This window comes from Aquarana catesbeiana, linkage group LG04 (assembly GCF_042186555.1).
Source record: "Aquarana catesbeiana isolate 2022-GZ linkage group LG04, ASM4218655v1, whole genome shotgun sequence".
NCBI classification, from domain to species: Eukaryota; Metazoa; Chordata; class Amphibia; order Anura; family Ranidae; genus Aquarana; species Aquarana catesbeiana.
Window position 1 is genome coordinate 493,751,712 of NC_133327.1, and position 23,509 is coordinate 493,775,220.

Here is a 23,509-nt window from a genome sequence, read left to right on the forward strand (position 1 = left end):
ATACATTTGTTCAGATCTTCTTGCAAGGTTTCCACATCCTGCTGAGAATTTATTGTCCTGCTTAGCTTAGTATTGTCCATAAATACAGAGATTGAACTGTTTACCCCATCCTCCAGGTCGTTTATGAACAAATTAAATAGGATTGGTCCCAGCACAGAACCCTGGGGGACCGGACCCAACTTTCCACCCCTGACCATTCCGAGTACTCCCCGTTTATTACCACCCTCTGAACTCGCCCTTGTAGCCAGTTTTTAATCCATGTACTCACCCTATTGTCCATGTCAACGGACCTTACTTTGAACAGTAAACGTTTATGGGGAACTAGAGCTGCACGATTAATCGTGAAGAATCGTTATCGCGATTTTTTTTTCCCCCTGTTGCGATCTTGACAAAAGTGTTTCACGATTCTTGCTATGCAAATAATTCTCTCTGCTCTTCTGAAGCCACAGCCGTCAGAAGAAAGGAAGAAAAAAAAAGGGCAGTCTGCCAAGAATCACAACATTCTTTAGCAGTGGAACTTTTAAGTATAAACATTGTAACAATTTGTCCATGGAATAGACTTCGTGTGTAATGCCTCGTACACACGTTCCAAATATCGTACGACCGATCGTACGACCATTCTCGAGTAGTAGAAATTGAAAGTCACGAAAATTCTCAAACGACAGACAAAGAAATCGGAAGTGATGGCATGTGTTGTAATGTATTTGTATTGTATTTTCGGACGACAACTATACTGACTAAACGAGAATCGTACAAGGAAAATTTTCGTGCATGTCCGATCGAATAATATCAGATGAACGGTCGTGATCGGCTGTCTAAGGTAGTGTACACACGATCCGAATATCGTACGATCCTTCCTCGGACGACTGTTTTCGTACGATATTCGGATCGTGTGTACGGGCCATAAGTGAGGAAAGTTTAACCAGTTAAACGCTAAACCTTTTTCTGACATTTGTTGGTTTCAAGTTAAAATATTTTTTTTTTTGCTAGAAAATAACCCCCAAACATTAAATATATATATTTTTTTAGTAGAGACCCTAGAGAATAAAATGGTGGTTGTTGCAATATTTTATGTCACACTGTATTTGCTCAGCGGTCTTTGAAATGCAATTTTTATGGAAAAAATTACTTTAATGAAGTTAGCCCAATTTTTTTTTTTTTTTTTATAATGTGAAAGATTTTACATCTCAAGAATCGTGATCTTTTTATTCTAAGCAAAAAAATCATGATTCTCATTTTGGCCAGAATCTTGCAGCTCTATGGGGAAATGTGTCAAATGCTTTTGCAAAATCCAGATACACCGCGTCTACAGGCCTCCCTTTTAGCTCACCTCCTCATAGAAGGTTAATAGATTGGTTTGGCAAGAACGATTCTGCATGAATCCATGCTGATTACTGCTAATGATACCGTTTTCATTACTAAAATCTTGTATATAGTCCCTTATCATCCCTTCCAAGAGCTTGCATACTATTGATGTTAGGCTAACTGGTCTGTAATTCCCAGTGATGTATTTTATCCCTTTTTTAAATGTTGGTGCTACATTGGCTTTTCTCCAATCAGCTGGTACCATTCCAGTCAGTAAAAATTAGGAACAATAGTCTGGCAATTACTTGACTGAGTTCCCTAAGGACCCTTGGGTGCAAGCCATCTGGTCCTGGTGACTTATTAATGTTAAAGCGGAGGTCCACCCCAAAAAAAAACATTTTACATTAGTAGTCTCCTTTAAATGTAATAAAAATCATTTTGATAAAAAAAAATTTTTACTTACTTGAAAGGCCCTGTTACTAGGCAGTCGTCCTAATCTGCCTATTCCTAGTCCGCAGCGCTCCTAGTTCTCTTCCTGACTCGCCTGGGCTCATGGGAAATGATGACACATCATTTCCCAGGAGTCTGTGTGGTTTACTGTGATGAAACGGCTACAGCCGACGTTTAATTGCGCATGCGCAAGATCGAGAGGTGCATGCTGGTTACCCAGCATGCACCTCTGTCAGGAAATCCAGGAAAAGATATTGACTGGGCTTAACATGCCCATACGTAATATGGAAACGGCCACCACATCAGGGAGAAGATATCAAGTAAGTTAGAAATATGATTACTATATAGAACGGGAACTATTTCTAGATGGTAATAGGTTAAATATTGTAATTAGGGATGAGCCCGATGTTCGAGTCGAACGTAAGTTCGACTCAAACATCGGGTGTTCGCTTGTTCGCCGAATAGCTAACAATTTGGGATGTTCACGGCAAATTGGAAAGCTGCGGAACACCCTTTAAAAGTTTATGGGAGAAATTTAAAAGTGCTAATTTTAAAGGCTTATATGCATGCTATTGTCATAAAGTGTTTGGTGTCCTGAGTCCTGCCCTAGGGGACATGTATCAATGCAAAAAAAAGTTTTAAAAACTGACATTTTTTGGGAGCAGTGATTTTAATAATGCTTAAAGTAAAACAATAAAAGTAAAATATTCCTTTAAATTTCGTACCTGGGGGGTGTCTATAGTATGCCTGTAAAGTGGCACGTTTCCCGTGTTTAGAACAGTCCAAGAGCAAAATTACATTTCTAAAGGAAAAAAAGTAATTGAAAAGTACTCGCGGCTATAATGAATTGTCGGTCCCAGCAATACACATAAAAGTCATTGAAAAAAACAGCATGGGATTCCCCCACATTCCCCCTTTTGGGTCTGGTATGAATATTAAAAAAAAATTTCCTGGGGGTCCCCCCAAATTCCATACCAGGCCCTTCAGGTCTGGTATGGATATTAAGGGGAACCCCGTGCCAAAGTTTTTTTAAAAAATGGCGTGGGGGTCCCCCCAAAAATCCATACCAGACCCTTATCTGAGCACGCAACCTGGCAGGCCACAGGAAAAGAGGGGGGGACGAGAGAGCCCCCCCTCCTGAAATGTACCAGGCCACATGCCCTCAACATAGGGAGGGTGCTTTGGGGGTAGCAGTCCCCCCAAAGCACCTTGTCCCCATGTTGATGGGGACAAGGGCCTCATCCCCACAACCCTTGCCCGGTGGTTGTGGGGGTCTGCGGGTGGGGGCTTATCGGAATCTGGAAGTTCTTTTATAACTGAGGGCGGGGCCACACGTGATATAGCCGGGAGACCCTGCCCCCCTCTGAATCACGGGGACATCCCTATGGCTTCCCCGTAGCGTCAGAGGGGGCGGGGTCACTCGGTTACGTCATTGGGTGGCCCCGCCCCCTTTGACGCTACGGGGAAGCCATAGGGATGTCCCCGTGTGTCAGAAGGGGCAGGGTCACCCGGCAACGTCACCGTGTGGCCCCGGCCCTCAGTTATAAAAGAACTGTCACCTGCAAGGACAGTCATTATGGCGTGTGCCTCCCACGGAGGCAGATCGGTGGCGGCGCGCGGCTTTTCTTTTTTATATTTTTTTATTTTTTTTTCGGTCTGTCGGAGCGAGAGAAGAAGAAGATGAATGGACTTCGTGGGACACTTTTATTTTTAAATTTTTTAATAAAGGACTTGTCCCAAGGCGTGTAGTGTCGTTTTTACCATTTTCACACTTTTTTTGTGAAATGGTAGGGGTACATTTGTACCCCGTTACCATTTCACACAGGGGGGGAGGCCGGGATCTGGGGGTCCTCTTGTTAAAGCGGGCTTCCAGATTCCAATAAGCCCCCCGCCCGCAGACCCCCACAACCACCGGGCAAGGGATGAGGCCCTTGTCCCCATCAACATGGGGACAAGTTGCTTTGGGGGGCCACTACCCCAAACCACCCTCCATATGTTGAGGGCATGTGGCCTAGTATGGTTCGGGGGGGTGCTCTCTCATCCCCCCTCTTTTCCTGTGGCCTTCCAGGTTGTGTTCTCAGATAAGGGTCTGGTATGGATTTTTGGGGGGGACCCCCACACCTTTTTTTTTTAAAGTCTTGGCGCGATGTTCCACTTAAAATCCATACCAGACCTGAGGGTCTAGTATGAATTTTAAGGGGGACCCCCACGCCATTTTTTTTTTAAATTTTGGCACGGTTCCCCTTAATATCCATACCAGACCTGAAGGGCCTGGTAATGGACTGTGGGGGAATCCCATGCCGTTTTTTTCAATGACTTTTATGTGTATTGCCGGGACCGACAATTCATTACAGCCGCGAGTACTTTTAAATGACTTTTTTTTTTTTCTTTAGAAATATCATTTTGCTCTCGGACTGTTCTAAACACTGGAAACATGCGCCACTTTACAGGCATACTATAGACACCCCCCAGGTATGAAATTTAAAGGAATATTTCACTTTTATTGTTTCACTTTAAGCATTATTAAAATCACTGATCCTGAAAAAAAGGCAGTTTTTAAAACTTTTTTTTGCATTGATACATGTCCTCTGGGGCAGGACCCGGGTCCCCAAAGCCTTTTTTATGACAATACCATGCATATAAGCCTTTAAAATTAGCACTTTTGATTATTCATGTTCGTGTCCCATAGACTTTAATGATGTTCGCGTGTTCGAACACATTTTTTGCCTGTTTGCATGTTCTGCTGCGAACCGAACCAGGGGGTGTTCGGCTTATCCATAGTTGTAATACTGTTAGGGTCTTAAAAAAAAAATATATATGGCCGGAACACTGCTTTAAGTTTTCCAAGTCTATTTCTAATTCTGTCCTCTGTTAGCCATGAGAGTGCTTCCTGTGATGTGTCATGTGGATAAACGCTGCAGTTTTGCTTACTGAAGCCCCCCGATTCCCTCGTGAAGACTGAGGAGAAGAATAAATTCAATACCTTTGCCATCTCACCATCCTTTGTAACCAGATTTCCTTCCTCATTCTTTATGGGACCAATATGGTCTGTCCTCCCTCTTTTACTGTTTATATACATAAAGAATTTCTTGGGATTTTTTTGTCTCTCCTCCGCTTTGTGTCTTTTGAGTTCTATCTTAGCTGCCCTAATTGCACCCTTACATTTCTTGTTGCATTCTTTGTAAAGTCTGAATGCTGATGATGATCCCTCAGCCTTGTATTTTTTGAAGGCCTTCTCCTTTGCTTTTATATGCATTTTTACATTGGAGTTAAGCCATCCAGGACTTTTATTCGCTCTTTAAATTTATTTCCCAATGGGATGCACTGGCTAATGCCTTTATTTAATATGCTCTTAAAGAAAAAAAACATCTCTCCTCCGTGTTCTTTGTTCCTAAGATTTTATCCCAATTTATATCTTCTAGAAAGGTTTGTAGTTTAGGGAAGTTGGCTCTTTTGAAATTCAGTATCTTTGTATTCCCCTTACGTTACCTATTTGTGTAATATATACTGAAGCTAATTGCCCTTTGATCGCTGTTCCCTAAATTGCCCTTTATTTCCACATCCGTGATCAGGTTTGTATTGTTGGTAATCAATAGATCTAGTAACGCTTTATTTCTAGTTGGTGCGCCTACCATCTGACCCATGAAATTGTTCTGCAAGACATTTAGGAACTGGCGAGCCTTAGACGAATGCGCGGTTCCTTCTGCCCAGTCTATGTCTGGATAATTAAAATCCCCCATTATGATGACACTTCCCATCCTTGCCGCTAATCCAAATTGTGATTGTCTCCCCCTCTTCCCTCAGTTAGGGGGCCTATAGCACACTCCCAGTATTACTTTCCCCTTAGTTTCATCCCTTTGGAGCTCTACCCATAAGGATTCCAGATGTCATCTCTCACATTCGCTTGTGCATTATTTACAGGCAGACCCTTCCCCCTTTTTTACCCTCTCTATCCCTGCAATATAAGGAATACCCTTGAATGGTTGCCAGCCAATCATGAGAGCTGTTGAACCAAGTCTCTGAAATTCCCAGAAAATCGAAATCCTCCTTGTACAACAGTATCCCTAGTTCTCCCATCTTGTCCGCCAGGCTCCTGGCATTGGTGAACATGCCACTTAGTTTAGACCAGTCGCATACTGTCCTCTTATTGGGTGTTCCGAGGTTGCAAAAAGGACTTGTTACTATACTTACCTACCTCAGGTTTATGTGCTTTAGTCAACCTACCACCAATGCCCCCAATAATACCCTCTGAAATATGTTCCGCGCTGACTATCTCTACCTCCTAGACCCTCCCCCCCCGTTGCCTAGTTTAAAAGCTCCTCTAACTTTTTCAGCCATCTTCAATCCCAGCAGATCTGCACCCTCCTCATTTAGGTGCAGTCCGTCCCTTCTATAGAAATGGTAACTGACTGAGAAGTCGACCTAGTTCTCCAGGAACCCAAACCCCCCCTTACTACACCAGCTCCTCAGCCATTTGTTTACCTCCCTTTCTGGTGTGGCTCGAGGTACTGGTACTATTTCTGAAAATACTACCTTGGAGATCCTTTTCCTCAATTTAGCTCCTAGGTCCCTAAAATCGTTCTTTAGGACACTCCATCTGCCTCTGATTTTGTCATTGGTGCCAATGCCATGACAGCCGGGTCTTCCCCAGCCCCTCCCAGTAATCTGTCCGCCAGATCCGTACTGTGCCGAACCCGAGCGCCAGGTAGACAGCATACAGTTCGGCGCTTCAGGTCTTTGTCACAGATTGCCCTCTCTGTCCTTCTAAGAATTGAGTCCCCTACCACCAGAATCTGTCTTTCCTTTCCCTTCGCTTCCCCCCCACCCTCCCTGGCAGCTAGGGAAGTCTGTCAGCTCCAGCAGTGCTGGTCCCTGACTGGTTTCACCAATGTCACTCAATGGGGTGTACTTATTGGGATGTTCCAGCCCAGGATCAGCCTCCCCGGCGCTTTCCCCTCTACCCTTACTGACTGTCACCCATCTACACTTTTCTAGTGCATGCACCTCTTTATCTCCACCCGCCTCTGTGCTGGCGGCACCTGCCGGGTACGTTCCCAGCTCTCCTTTAGTATGGAGTGTCTTCTCAGTGCTGACAGTTGCTTCCCTAGATTCAGAACCTGGGCTTCCATGGAAACAATGTGCTTACATTTTGCACAGCAGTATTTGCCCTCGATCAGATGATCAAGAAACGCATACATGCTGCAAGATGTACACCGAGTCACATCTCCACACCCGCCAGGCATCGTACCTACTAATTTAATGAGGATTGTGGATTATACCCTGTCCAAATTAAAGCGGAGTTCCACCCAAAAATGGAACTTCCACTTTAAGTGACCCCCTGACATGCCACGTTTGGCATGTCATTTTTTTTGGGGGGGGAGCGGATACCCTCTTTTTAGAGGGATACAGCTCCCACTTCCTCTCGGGGGACCGCAGTGCTGGAAGCAAGTTCACCTCTCCCTCCTCCCTCTCGGCAATCATCTGGAACACGTCACAGGTCCCAGACGATTGCCCGGCCAGTCACAGTGCGCAGCGCGGCTCACGCATGCGCAGCTCACACATGCGCAGTGCGTGCCCAGCTGTCAAGCCACAGCCAGGCGCCCACAGTGACAATGCCGGCACCGCAGAGAGGAGGAGGAGAGGAGCGGGGCTTCGTACACACGCATCTCTGGACCGTGGGACAGGTGAGTGTCCGATTAATAAAAATCAGCAGCTACACTTTTTGTAGCTGCTGACTTTTATATGGGTGGAACTCCGCTTTAACTAAAAACTAGCTTCCTGACACTAATACTTAACAATACAATACACGCAGCCCACATGCACTCGCAGCACTTGTGTACTCACTGCCCACGTACACTCACAATACACAGGTACTCACAATACTCATGTACTAAAGATCCCCACACACTACTCATATACACATAACACTCAGGTACTCACAACATAGAGGTATTTACAATACATAGGTACTTCCAACACTCACAATACTCAGGTACTCCCAACACTCACAATACTCAGGTTCTCACAATACTAGGGATGCATGATACCACTTTTTTAACACTGAGTACGAGTACCAATACTTTTTTGCCAGTACTCGACGATACCCATTACCGATACCTATCGCGTAGGTAGGGGGGTGGTTTGGGGTTGTTAGGGAGTTGGGTGAGGGCAGGGAGGTGGGGGGGGGGGGAGGAGAGGAGTAAGTGACGGCAGGGTAGTTGAGGGTGGGGTGGGAGAGTTGGGATGGAAAAGGCTGTGATCGCTGGGGGGAAAAGGATGGGGATAGGAGGGTCATTGGGAGACATGGGGGCAAAGGTGACAGCTGGTGGTGGGAAAGAGGGAAACACAGGGTGGTCACAGCACAGGGCATTAGGTACAGACCAGTCTTGTACACTGACAGCGTACTGTACATTATATACAGATAAAAACTAAAGCAACCAGTTGGGACTTTGTATGAGAGCGCAAGGCATATACCGCCAAGCGCCTCCATCCCTGTTATTTGATAAAAAAGAAGAAAGAAAGGTGGGACTTTATATGAAGCATACATCCCTGGAGATAACACAATATAAATGAAGATGGAAGGTACTTGGTATATTAGAACTATGAACATTACATGACAGCATTGTAAAACAACAATTGGCAGTCATTGGTTTATTGGTTTATTGATATATATAAAATATGATAATAATAATAACATGATAAAATAATGGCATAGTAAGTTTATAATGTAAACATTATAAAGAACCAAGTTCATTGGGATAAATAAAATATGACAATGATAATGATAACATAATATACTAGTAACATAATGACTTCATAGTGTACACATTGTAAAAACCAATTTCATTAAAGCGTGTCTCTCTGTTAGATAGCTGTGGCTCTAATTCATTGGTACAATCCAATTGGTAGATATGGTAATTGATAGTATTGCAAAATATGATGCTCAACGCAATTCGTGATGTCTATAAGTATTGAAACACATAATTAATTTGTTCTTTATAATGTTTACATTATGAATTTACTATGCCATTATTTTATCATGTTATTATTATTGTAATATTTTATATATATAATAAACCAGTGACTGCCAATTGTTTTACTATGCTGTCATGTAATGTTCATAGTTCTAATATACCAATTACCTTCCATCTTCATTTATATCGTGTTATCTCCAGGGATGTATGCTTCATATCAAGTACATTATGTACAGACTAGTCTGTACGCTGACACCATACTGTACATTATATTCAGACTGGTGTGTGCATAATATATAGTATGGTGTACAGTGTCAGGGTACAAGACTGGTCTGTATATAATGCACGGTGTCAGTGTATAAGTCCAGTCTGTACCCTGCTGACACTGTACTGCACATACTACACTAACCTGTTTGCTCCAGTTGCTCCCCTCAGTACTCGATTCTGCCTCCAGGGACACTTCCACAGCTGCCTCACATAGAAAAACACACGTGCTGATGCTGTCCAGCCCCTTGCCCTTGGCGACCCGCCCACTCTTTGTCATTGGATAGCAGCCAGCTCTATCCAGCCTAGCAGCCAGCTCTCTCTCTGTGCAGAAAGGGAGGAGTGATGACATCACCCACCCTCTTCTTGTTTACACAGGCAGGAGGGGATCGGACCTGCATAATGAAAGAAGACAGCCGGGAGCAGGAGTGTCAGTGTGGCTGGACTGTTCCCACTGTGCTGCTGCATGTTTGTTTTGCCCAATCACCATGCGCAGTCAGTGCTGAACGTGATGGGAAGCGGCTCCTCTGCCTGTGTAAGTGACTGATCCTGGCGGGATGTGTACTGCTCCAAACCCCGCTGCCGGAGGGGAGAAGGAGGAAAATGCCTAGTATCTGGACCGATATCGATATCGGTGCATCACTACACAATACACAGGTACTCACTATACACAGGTACTCACTATACACAGACACTCTCAATACACAGACACTCTCAATACACAGACACTCTCAATACACAGACACTCTCAATACACAGACACTCTCAATACACAGACACTCTCAATACACAGACACTCTCAATACACAGACACTCTCAATACACAGACACTCTCAATACACAGACACTCTCAATACACAGACACTCTCAATACACAGACACTCTCAATACACAGACACTCTCAATACACAGACACTCTCAATACACAGACACTCTCAATACACAGACACTCTCAATACACAGACACTCTCAATACACAGACACTCTCAATACACAGACACTCTCAATACACAGACACTCTCAATACACAGACACTCTCAATACACAGACACTCTCAATACACAGACACTCTCAATACACAGACACTCTCAATACACAGACACTCCCAATACACAGGTATTCACTATACACAGGTATTCACTATACCCAGGTACTCACAAGACTCAGAATACTCACACAATACTCAGGTACTCAACAGATACTCAGTCACTTAGCAGCATGCAGATAATCAGCCACACTCAGGAACTCGGTCACCCGTCACAGTCTCCTATAGGGTTTGCCAGCACCTTTAGTCTCCCCTGGTCACCCTGCTCCCGCTGTTTCACCGACTGCCTGTTACACACACCCCCCTCTTGTCTGAGTGTTACTTACCCGCCACATCTCCTGACACTCCCAGTCTCCGGTCCTGCTACCCGGTCTCTGGTCCTACTGATTTACCGCCCGCTCGCTTCTTGCGTCAGTCTGAATGGGTGTCACTGCCCTGGTCACCCCCGCTCGTTGCTGAAATGCCATGCTGCCTTCACTCACGGACTGGGTTTCACGCCGCCCTTCTTGGTCTTCCATGTTTTTACTGCTACCTGGAGCTCTGTTAGAGAGATTTCCTTTATGAAACCGTAACAAAAAAGTAAAAATCTGACGGGTTCTATGTAGATGTGTTAGGCCTCATTCACATGAACAGCATATGCCCGTGCGAGGGCCATGTTTCATGTCATTTGGGATGCAGCGGCTGCATGTAGCCATCAATATTCCCATCGCACACGTTCCTGGAGAAGGCTCTGAAATATTGGGTGCTGCGGCAACTACCAGCTGGAGACTGGCTCATACATGACACAGTGAAAATATTCGCCAGCACACCATGGATCTTCAGATTGAGTCCAAATGTGTTATTGAGGAATGATCACAGATAGGAAGGTGCAATGTTTCGGAGCCACGCAGGACCCCTTCATCACGCATGTGATGACACATGGACACAGCCGCTGCTCCCAATTTGACATCTGTGCGGGTGTGGGTGCATGTCCCCAAACACAGAGAGTGTATAAGTCATATGCTACATGTAAAAACTTTTGTAAATTGATTATACCTGGCAGATTGAAAGTTCACTGCTAACACTGTTATTCTATTCAAATGTGTTGTAGCACTAGTGATGCAAGTCTGGATGCAAGCACTGGTGAAAATGGACTGGCCCGATTAACAACTAGTGATTCTAGTTTGGATAGAAGCACAGCTGAATGTGGACTGCAACAATCAACTACTGCATCAGAGGTATTTTTAAGACAGTACGGGCACTTTAAGACAATACAGGTGTGGTTTTCCCACAGCACGGGTGCAGCGCAGTGTACCTGCAGGTTAACTGTGCTTTGCCATAGACTTCTATTGCATTGGGCAGTTTTGATGCGTTTTCTGAAAGTGCACCAAAAGTCCTGAATGCAGGAATTTTGGTGCGCTTTCAGAAAATGCACCAAAACTACCCAACACAATAGAAGTCTATAGCTAACGCATAATACAATGCACTGCACCTGTGGGGCAGGAAAATCACAGTGCATTGGTGTGGCAGTGCCACAAGAGAAAAAATTGAATGTTTTAACCGAGTGCTGATATTTGATGAAACTAGAATATTTTGAAATTTCTACTGCACATATATTGTATATTTGTGTTGTCTTACTAGAGGAGTAGAGACTGTTAACTGACCTTAGTGAATAAGGTGAGTTCACTTCAATCATCCAATCGTGTAGTAGCAATATTTTAGTTTTTCCTTTCAAAATTTTGCCCTGCACAGCTTTGCCATATTTCCTCTACAAAGTGAATTGTTTTATTATCAATCCCATTGTGTTTGACTAAAATTCAGACTGTTTCCTGTTTCTTTACAGTCTTGCATTAAATTTTTTTAGATCATGTAAAAAGGAGGAAAAATAATAATTATTATTATTAATTAATAATTGTTAATGAATATGGGGAGATTGTATAAAAAAGGAACGCCTGTCTGTTTTCATCCAATCCCATCCGAGCCGCAAGACGGATGGTGACCCTATTTTCCATCCGTCTGGCGGCTCGGATTTTACAGACAGGATTGGATAGCAGCGGGTGTCAGCGGACATGTCACCACTGACATCCGCTGCTCCATAGGAGTGTGTGGAAGTTCTGATCAGGTCCGCCTGAAAAGCTGACAGGCGGACCTGATCGGAAAGCGCATGTGAAAGGGGCCTTAGGACTCCCTACAAGTATTACACTACCTATATTAGCAATCCTGATATGCAACTCTTTTTTTTTAGGGATATAGTTATCAATGGTTTCACCCAAGATTCATACAAAATTCACCAAAGATCCAAACGTTTTTCACTCAGGACTAAGAAAAATATCTGAATCTGTTAAGGAGCATGAGGCAGACTCCTAGTTCCTTCCCTACTGCCCAGCCACTCTTCATTCCACCCATGTTTTTATTGCCAGGCAACAGGGACAGTGCCTACTCTGCACCAATTGGCAGCTGGTGGTGTGCTTCCAGGGTGTCTTTGTTGCTAGGTAGCAGGTGGCCTCTATCTGCTTAGTTTAAATAGCACTGATTGACCTACAACCACACACCCTGCTTCTGATTTATCCCCCCTGGTTGGCTGTGTGTTCCTGGGGCTCTGGGCTGATGATAGTCGCTGCTACCTAGATCTCTACCTGTCATGCTCTGCTTGCTGTGCTACCTGTCTTTAAAATATTCATTGTTCATCCCTGCCTTGTACCCCGACTAATCTTTTGGATAGCTGCTAAACTTGACCTTGGAACTGTTTACTGGATTACACTTGCTCTCTACCTGCTCAAACCTTAGAACTGTTTACCAGGTTGCACTTGCTCACTCTCTGCCCTGACCTTGGACTGTAACTAGATTCTGTTACTAGCTACTGCCTCTCGTCTATCCAGCCTCAAGATTACTACTTTTGTTCAGTCTTGGTGCAGTTGGATCAGGGACTGTTGTAGCATTGGGGTTGATTTACTAAACCTGGAGAGTGCAAAAGCTGGTGTAGCTGTGCATGATAGCAAATTAGCTTCTAACATAAGCTTGTTCAATTGACTTCTGACAAAACAACCTGGAAGCTAATTGGTTTCTATGCAGAGCTGCAGCAGGTACCAGTAGATCTGCTTGCCTTATTGAAATGGGGGCTTCTAAAGGCAGAAGAAACACTCCACAGCTATAGTACCACACCTAGGCATCAGGCTGAGCATCATAGAATCGTGGATAAAAGTTGTAAGAATCGGGTAAAAACATTGATAAATAGGTCTCTCTGAAACGTTCAAGGGGGCATCAAATTGATATCGCATTGGAAGTTTAAAGCTTTAGGCTAACAAATTTTGAGAGAAAAACAAAAATGATGTAGATTTCAATATTGGAGTTCATAAATCTTCACCTCTGATACCCAGACTAATTTTCTATTCTATGAAAGTTAAAACTCATGGTATTCTCTCCATGTACTCCAGCTTTTTTACTTTTGGTAGTTTTACCATGCAATGATGACATGCAAGTGAATTAATATATAGAGCGTATAAAGAGTTTACTTTAGTACAATGAAATATGACTATGCTATGTTACTGTAATATTGACATCGTTATTTGCTTCAAATACCAAATGTCATTTATTAGTTGGGGACAGACTTTTTATTGTTTTTTCATTGTTTTTATAGCATCAGCAGAACTACACTGCACGAGTTAATGAATTCTGTCAAAAGAAAAAATTGATCTACAATTTTGTGTACACGCCCCTTGGTGGACCTCCACATATGCCTCAGTAGGTTACCATAACAGAGTAAAGCATAATAATACATACATATACTGCATATATGAATAAAAAGAGTACTTAATCTGTAAATCATCTTTAATTATTAGAGAGGGTATTACTTCAGAAAATGTGTTTTTTTTATATAATGACATAGATGCTGTAAAGTTTATATTGCTACACTCAGAATGCCAGATCTACAAACTAAATGAATCTATGAATAAAACAATGAAAGGATCAGTTCACCCAAAAAAATATTCAGTTACAGATGGACTAATGCAATCTGCAACTTATATCTCATGGGGACATAGGTAACAAGATGTCATTTGCATGTGTAGCACACCCCCATAGGGACTGCTGATTAACTCCGATCCCCCACTCGTGCACACCAAACACAAGCACCCGGAGTCAGAATGGTCCGTGACTTTGTTTTTTTATTCATTGAGGATTAATAACTTGGATAGGGATGGGAGGTTATGGGACTTCAGCAAAACTTTCAGCAAAACTTCAGGGACATCTTCCTATATACAGCCTCCTTCGCTTTACTCTCACTAATGCAGTGCAGCATTGATGAGAGGAGTCAGGTAAGTGTTTAGGGATGGGGGGTGGGAGTAGTGGGGAGTTTTTTTACTTTTAATGCAGAGAATACATCAGGGTAAAAACACTTTAGAACCACTTTAATGCTTTATTGATGCCCTGTTTATAGTCTCAATAAGAATTCAACTTAACTAGAAGTTAATAAGCAGGTAAACTAAAATCTTATTGACTACTTTAACAGCATCTCCTATTTGTCAGTTTGACATTATATCAACCCATTTTATAAGAATCAAGAATGTTATGTTTGTTTTGTTTGGTAAAGCCCTTTTGTGTTGAACAGTGTTGGATATATATGATTTAAATAGACATCATTTAAATCAGAATTATTTTTAAAATGAAATGATGTACAGTAAAACATGATGGGATTAAGCACATTTAGGGTTCTAACATACACAGTGCTGATGTATAAACATCAGATTTCTGGCAGAAAATTCCTGCATAAAAATGTGAGGATGGGCAGCAAAGTAAATATGTTGTATGTGCATATTTGCACCTATACCCACATACAGGTGAAAATACTGTCCAGCATTGCAGATTTTTGTTTTTATTTTTTTTAGCCGAACTATATGCAGCACAAGTTTACGCACCTGTGTGTACAGGCCCATTAAAAACAATGGGCTGCATTTAGATTTTTAAAAAATGCCCAAAAGCCTAAAAATCAAGTGTTTTTAGGCATCTATGAGCAAGAGGCCTAAGATGCAATATTTCATATCAAACCGAAAAAGACCTACATTTTCTACAAATGCCCACAATGTTAAACATTGATATATATGTAGTGTTATTCAAGCAAGATGTAACAAGATGAATAATAATTTAGTTAATGGGGTTGATTTACTAAAGGCAAATAGGCTGTTCACTTTGCAAGTCAATTTTCCCCAAAGCTTAGTGAATGTGGTGAAATTTAACTTCAAGCAAGGGTATGACCAAAGTATTTGAGAAAATGTAGCCTAGTAGTAGTGCAAGAGCTTTCAAAGGGTACTTATCTTGACAACACAAAAAGATGTAACACTGAACAATAATGCAGTTAATGGGTGTGACTTACTAAAGGCAAATAGGCTGTTCAATTTGCAAAACAGTTTTCCCCAGAGCTTGGCGAATGTGGTGAAATTTCACTTTGCAAAGATAACTCAATGATGTGCAAGGGAAATATAAAATAATCTTTGCTTGCATATAATTGAATGATGGACTGACTGCTTTGCCTCATTCACTAAGTTCTGGGGGATATTCCCTTGCCAAATCAACTTCCTTTGCAAAATGAACCTCCTATTTACCTTTAGTAAATCGGCACCAATATCCTGAATTTTTCATATTGTATTCAACAGATTACTGATTAGTACATCTGAATATTAGCCCTTTGCACTATAAAAATCCATTATCCACATCTGAGGCTGACTATAGGTCCTGGGATGTAGTGGATGAGCCTAAAATAATATTTTTTCCTTCTTTGTATTTTATTAGACAGCAGTTTACTGTTTCATTGTTCTCAACAATTTCACTTGCAGATTTAGTTGCAGAGTGGAAATCAAAGGCAAAAAATATCCTGAAAGTAAACCGCATACATCAAAAAAGCTGGCTCAAAAGGATGCTGCATTTCTTGCATTGATGGAACTCAAAAAGGAATTTCCTAAGGATTTACCAGTAGGTTTTAAAGTGTGTTTGTGTAAAAACAGAAAGCATAAATTGTATGTGTGTGTGTGTTCATTTGTTTGATAGCCCAGCTTGAAATGGTGTGATGGTGATGTTCTGCTAGTCTGTTAAACCCCTGCTTTATCAGTTATAATTACCATCTAGTCAAAGGCTTGAAACCAGGTTCCTATGGGCATCTATAATAATATAAAACCTCTTAACTACTTGCCTACCGGGCCAATTCTGACACTTCTCTCCTACCTGTAAAAAATCATGGTTAGAAAAGTATTGTCACACTATTTACAGGTAAACGTCAAATGGTACAGCAGACAATATATGATATCATTTTGCAATCTTTCTTTATGCTATTTGAGTGTGGGGAAGGGATACACTGTTATTTCCAAGAACCCAGGAGCACTAATCAGTTATTCACAAAATCTATGGCCGCCCTAAAAGTACTCACCTGGAACGTCAGGGGCATGAATGACAAACTTAAAAGATCTGCTGTGTTCTCCTTTTTGAAGAAACAACACGCTGATATAATTATTCTGACAGAAACCCACATAGAAGGCCGCCTCCATATGGCTCTTAGACACCCCTGGGTTGGGTGGGCATACCACTCTTCCTACACATCCCACTCCAGGGGAGTCACTGTACTTGTTGCCAAATCTGTTCACTTTGACCTCCAGGGTTCTAGGATTGATCCGTCTGGTAGGTTTGTATTCCTACATGCGGCTGTTTGCGGAGATCCCCTGTTAATATTGGTAATGTATATACCTCCATCTCTGCACTTCTATCAGAGGATCTGGGCTATATGGCTTTATATCCGACTGTCCCAGTAGTCTGGTCAGGGGACTTTAACATGACCATTAACCCCAGCCTAGGCTACAAGTCCCACCGTCTCCAATTCCTTCGCCCCTATCCACCAGATTTGCGAAGCTCATTGGGAGCTTTGACCTAATTAACACATAGAGATCTGTGCACCCAGATGCTTGGGCCTACTCGTGTTTCTCTTCCAATCGTACGGCTTCTAGAATAGATTTAATCCTGATTACTCACTCATTGCTTCCCAGACTGCAGGATACTGGTATCTCCCCGAGATCACTCTTGGATCATAGACCTTGTTGGGCCACCCTAACATTACCCTACAACCGACCACCAGCTGCTTGGAGATTGAATTCCTTCTGGCTTACACTGCTGCCAGAGGACGATGATATCCTTGTAGCATGGGGACAATACTTTGTGGACAATGACGATTCTGCCCCGCTTCATGTAGTCTACGACGCCTTTAAATTACATGTCAAATCTACTTTAACCACACGCATAAATGGTTTAAAACGAGCTTCTGCGGCTGACCTGGAGAATGCGACAGCGGATTTATCTAGAGCAGAGCAGGAATTTTTACATGACCCCTCAGTGGAGAGGGCTGCTACACTGAAGCTGCATTCCAGGGTGATCACGCAGATGCAATATGAGAAATCAAAACGTAAACTTTTTTTCTGCAAACAAAACCTTATTGAGCATGGTGAAAAGGCCTATCTGGTACATTGCGAAGACCGCCCTGCTGTAGTTATTTCACTTAGATCTGGGGATGGCACAATGATACTAGAACCCAGAAGAGTCACAGAGATATTCAGGGACTTTTACACCAACCTATACACCTCGACCGTAGTCGATGCTTACCCACTCATTAAATCTTTTCTAGGCGAGATACAACTACCACACCTTACGGAGCATCAGGTGATGGAACTTGATAGACCTCTCTCCACGGAGGAAATAGCTGAAGCCATAGCGGCCTTCCCTCGTTCTAAGTCACCGGGTTCCGATGGACTCCCGGTGTAACTCTACTCGACATTCTCAGAGTTTCTAGTCCCTAGACTCCACAAACTATACAACCATATATTTGAGACTTCCACTCTACCCTCTTCAATGCGTGAAGCCACGATAGTACTAATCCCCAAACCTGGTAAGGACCCACACCGTCCAGAATCATACCGCCCAATATCTTTATTGCAAGTTGATGTCAAGATCCTTGCTAAGATCCTGGCTACCCGTCTCAACACTGTTATTCTTTCCCTTATACATGATGATCAAGCGGGTTTTATGCCGGGAAGGAATACCTCCTTTAATTTGAGGAGACTATTCATTAATCTGCAGACACAACATGACAATACGGGGACTAGAATGATAGTTGCGCTGGATACAGTGCAGGCATCCGACTCAACATTTTGAGTCGAATGCCTGCGCTGCATAACTGCAGGCACCATTCAGATATCCCTGCTCAAAGTCTGCGACGTCATATGACGTTGGGCAGGCGGGAAGTGGTTAAATTACATAGTTACACATTTAGTTTGGTTGAAAAAAGTCCATCTAGTTCAACCAATAAAAGGGTGGAAAAAAATCATACAATCCCATATACACAATCCTATACCCACAGTTGATTCAGAGAAAGGGAAAAAAAAAAAAAGCAAAGAATGATCCAATTTGCTCCAGCAGGGGAAACAATTTCTTCCTTATCCCCCTTATTCCTTATCCCCCGAGAGGAAATTGTATAATAAAGTGTATACATCTTAATTAGCGCAAGCCCATACGCAAACCTACAATAAAGTAATAAAGCAATTTGGGGGCGATCCAGTTCAATGCAGAGGGTTTCTCAGCCAGTTTGGGATATACTTTGAGATGCTGCTGCCCCAGGCGTTCCCCATGGACAGAAGCAAAGTATACTTCATTATTTACTTGCTTTCTGATAGAGGCTTGGTCTGGGCAAACCTTCTATGGGAGATACAAAAACCCATTGTCCTGAGTTACCCTGAGTTTGCGGCTTCCCTTAAAGGTGTATTTGATGTTCTCTCTCACTCCAATTCTGCTGCCAAGAGCCTCATGGCCATCAAACAGAGTACAAGAACTGTTGCCGATTACTCCATTGAATTCCATACTCTGGCAGCAGAGGAAAATGCCCGCACCTGAGTTCCTGTAGAGGACAGACTTTAGGTGGAGTTGTTGCGTCCCCAGTTATCCTGAAGGATAAGCCTCTAGTTCCCCTTTCTTTGTCTGAGTTGTCCATTGATACACAGGCTCTAATCGACTCTGGGGTTGCAGGCCTGTTCATAGATGGTGACTTTGTGTTTAAGCACTCGATTCCACTGTAGCTTCGTGCCACTGCACTTGCCATTGAGGCTATTGATGGGAGACCTTTAAAGCCTGCCCATGTGGCTCATGAGACTGCTCCATTGACCATGGCCATGGGGGTTCTTCACCATGAGATAATCCAATTTCAAATCATTTCCTCGCCTCATTACCTGGTGGTCATTGGTTATCCTTGATTACAGAGGCACAACCCCTCTTTTGATTGGCACCGTGCTGAGGTTCTTTCCTGGTCGCCACAATGCAGTAAAACATGTTTTCAGAAAGTAGTTAAGGTTACATAGTTACATAGTAGGTGAGGTTGAAAAAAGACACAAGTCCATCAAGTCCAACCTATGTGTGTGATTATGTGTCAGTATTACATTACATATCCCTGTATATTGCGGTCATTCAGGTGATTATCTAATAGTTTCTTGAAGCTATCAATGCTCCCCGCTGAGACCACCGCCTGTGGAAGGGAATTCCACATCCTTGCCGCTCTTACAGTAAAGAACCCTCTACGTAGTTTAAGGTTAAACCTCTTTTCTTCTAATTGTAATGAGTGGCCACGAGTCTTATTAAACTCTCTTCAGCGAAAAAGTTTTATCCCTATTGTGGGGTCACCAGTACAGTATTTGTAAATTGAAATCATATCCCCTCTCAAGCGTCTCTTCTCCAGAGAAAATAAGTTCAGTGCTCGCAACCTTTCCTCATAACTAGGATCCTCCAGACCCTTTATTAGCTTTGTTGCCCTTCTTTGTACTCGCTCCATTTCCAGTACGTCCCTCCTGAGGACTGGTGCCCAGAACTGGACAGCATACTCCAGGTGCGGGCGGACCAGAGTCTTGTAGAGCGGGAGAATTATCGTTTTATCTCTGCAGTTGATCCCCCTTTTAATGCATGCCAATATTCTGTTTGCTTTATTAGCAGCAGCTTGGCATTGCATGCCATTGCTGAGCCTATCATCCACTAGGACCCCCAGGTCCTTTTCCATCCTAGATTCCCCCAGAGGTTCTCCCCCTAGTCTATAGATTGCATTCATATTTTTGCCACCCAAATGCATTATTTTACATTTTTCTACATTGAACCTCATTTGCCATGTAGTCGCCCACCCCATTAATTTGTTCAGGTCTTTTTGCAAGATTTCCACATCCTGCTGAGAAGTTATTGCCCTGCTTAGCTTAGTATCGTCTGCAAATACAGAGATTGAACTGTTTATCCCATCCTCCAGGTCGTTTATGAACAAATTAAATAGGATTGGTCCCAGCACAGAACCCTGGGGAACCCAACTACCCACCCCTGACCATTCTGAGTACTCCCCATTTATCACCACCCTCTGAACACGCCCTTGTAGCCAGTTTTCAATCCATGTACTCACCCTATGGTCCATGCCAACGCACCTTATTTTGTACAGTAAACGTTTATGGGGAACTGTGTCAAATGCTTTTGCAAAATCCAGATATACCACGTCTACGGGCCTTCCTTTATCTAGATGGCAACTCACCTCCTCATAGAAGGTTAATAGATTGGTTTGGCAAGAATGATTCTTCATGAATCCATGCTGATTACTGCTAATGATATCATTCTTATTACTAAAATCTTGTATATAGTCCCTTATCATCCCCTCCAAGAGTTTACATACTATTGATGTTAGGCTAACTGGTCTGTAATTCCCAGGGATGTTTTTTGGGCCCTTTTTAAATATTGTGCACCTCTTCACTCTCCTCCTTGCCAGATGATTACCTCAAATTTAGCAATGTCTTTGACAAAAGTCAAGCCGGTAGTTTGCCTCCACACCGTTCGTATGATTGCGCAGTTGACCTTCAACCTGGTGCTATGCCCCCTCGTGGCCGGGTCTACCCTTTGTCTGTCTCAGAGGATAAAGCCATGCAGGACTATGTTGCTGATTCATTTCCTCAAGGGTTCATCCCCAAATTCTCGTCTCCTGTTGGTGCTGGCTTCTTCTTTGTTGAAAAAGAAGAGTGGTGAACTGAGACCTTGTATCGATTATAGAGGTCTCGATCGCATCACGCTTAAGAAAGATTATGCGATTTAGTTGATTACAGAATTTTTTGACCACCACAAGGGAGCAACAGTTTTCACTAAGCTCGATTTGAGAGGGGCATACAATCTCGTGAGGATCAAGGAGGGCGACGAATGGAAAACTGCATTTAATACCAGGACCAGACATTGCAAATACTTCTTAATGCCATTTTGTCTCTGCAACGCTCCTGCAGTTTTTCCAGAATTCATCAGAGATGTCCTCCCACATATGTTGCAGCAATGTGTGGTGGTTTATCTCGATGATATTCTCATATATTCAAAATCCCTAGAGAGCCACCACACAGATGTCTCCTGTGTGCTACGGAGTTTGAGAGATTATAACCTTGTGGCATAAAAAATTGTCTCCTGCAGAATGTAATTACAAGATTGGGACAGAGAATTGCTAGCTATCATTTTAGCTCTTAAAGAATGGAGGCATCTCCTCAAAGGTACCACTGTGATGGTCTTCACTTTGACTGACCATAAGAATCTCACATTCTTGTCTGAGGCTAAACGCTTATCTTCCAGAAGGGCATGAGTGGCTCTTTTTCTGTCAAGCTTCAATTACAGTCTCATTCCTACCCGGTACTAACAATGTAAGGGTTGGTGCATTGTCATGACAGTTTTCCTCCTCCTCCAAGATGGAGTCTGTTCCTACTCCTGCGATACCTCCAGATGGCATTCTAGCCTCTATTTGCACTAGTCTCATGTCGCCTTTGGGTGACAGATTTCGTGCTGCTCAGATCCATTCTCCCCCTGAAAAACCTTGTGACCACTGCTTTGTCCCTGAGAATCTCCGCACTGCTTTCCTCCAGACATACCATTCTCCCAAGGCAGCTGGTCACCCATGGAAGAATCGGCTCATCTGGTCTATTTCTCAACAATTCTAGTGGCATAGTCTCTGAGCTGATGTAACCTCTTGTTCCATGTGTGCTAAGAGAAAAACACCACAACACCTTCCAGTGGGCCTCCTACAACCCACACCCAATGGAGAGAGGCCTTGGACCCACTTGTCTATGGATTTTATTGTGGAGTTGCCCAACTCCCAGGGCAACACTGTTATTTTTATGGTGGTTGACCAGTTCTTGAAGATGTCTCATCCAAAGAACTGGTATCCATTTTCGCTTGGGAGATCTTTCGGTTACATGGGCTACCCGATCTCATAACCTTTAAATCCGTGTTCCCTCGCTGAAACTGGCACCACGGTATATTGGGCCTTTCCGTATTCTCCGTAGGATCAACCCAGTGGCTTACACATTTGACCTTCCTTCTAACATGCGTATTTTGAATGTATTTCATGTTTCTTTATTAAAATCTTTGGTGTGCAACCGCTTCACCACCTCGGTACCACGTCCTCGCCTGGTTCAGGTTGACAACCATGAAGAGTATGAGATACAGTCGATCATTGACTCCCGTAGGTTCCGTGGGCGCATATGGTACCTTGTTCATTGGAAAGGGTACGGTCCAGAGGAATGCTCTTGGGTCTCGCCCTCGGACGTACATGCTCCTGTCCTCCTCCATGCTTTCCATAGACCTTTTCCCCTCAAACCTGGTGCCCCCCTCCCCCCCCCGAGGGGGAAGTGTGGTTGAGGAAGGGGTACTGTCAGGGCTGGGCTCTTAGCAGCTCTCTTCTCTGTGCTAAGGCTGCTTAGCTGTCGGATTATTGTCAGCACTCATTGATTCCTCAGTAGCTCACCTGATTATCATTATCTGCTCGTCAGTCCTGCCTACAGCCAGCCCCTTCTGGCTATTTAAACTGCCTTGTTCATTCCTTTCCTGCCTTCGCCTTGTCAACATATCTGGAGTTTCTCTGCTGTGTTCCTGTAAAAGACTTTGCCCGGCTGACGTCCCTTCTGGTTCCTGATCCTGTTCTTCTGCCTCCCGACTACGCTGATCTCTGGTTTCCTGATTACTGGCTTGTCTGACTACCCGCATTGGCTTCTGATCCCTGGCTTATGTATGACTACGTTTACTGATGTGTACCATTTTTTTACCATTTTCATTAAAAGATGTGATTTTTACTGCATTTCTGTCTGTCTGATTCATGGTTCCTAACAATATTCCAGGTGAGGTCTTAGTAATGATTTGTATAGGAGCAAAATTATCTCTTTCTCTGTGGAGTCCATATCGCTCTTAATACGAGAAAAGAGTTTGCTCGCTTTGGAAACGACAGCTTGGCATTGCAAGCTATTGTTAAAGCTTATGATCTACCAAAACACCCAGATCCTTCTCCACCAGTTGTACTTCCCTAGTATGTTATAAGGCATGCATATTCTTGGCCTCCAAGTGCATAACTTTACATTTTATCAATATTAAACCTCATCTGCCACATAACTGCCCAGTTAAACAGTGCATTGAGGTTGGCTTGTATGTT

General features: G+C 43.2%; 1 protein-coding gene across 3 annotated transcripts in view; it reads left to right on the forward strand.

Moving 5' to 3' along the window:
* LOC141140471 (interferon-induced, double-stranded RNA-activated protein kinase-like) overlaps positions 1 to 23,509 on the forward strand; it is a 303,555-nt gene that overhangs the window by 126,204 nt on the left and 153,842 nt on the right. For all 3 annotated transcript variants that reach the window (XM_073627694.1, XM_073627692.1, XM_073627693.1), the window contains 3 exons: positions 11,129 to 11,255; positions 13,655 to 13,758; positions 15,846 to 15,981. In XM_073627694.1, the coding sequence (XP_073483795.1) occupies positions 11,129 to 11,255; positions 13,655 to 13,758; positions 15,846 to 15,981 (367 nt within the window). The remainder of the gene's footprint in view (positions 1 to 11,128; positions 11,256 to 13,654; positions 13,759 to 15,845; positions 15,982 to 23,509) is intronic.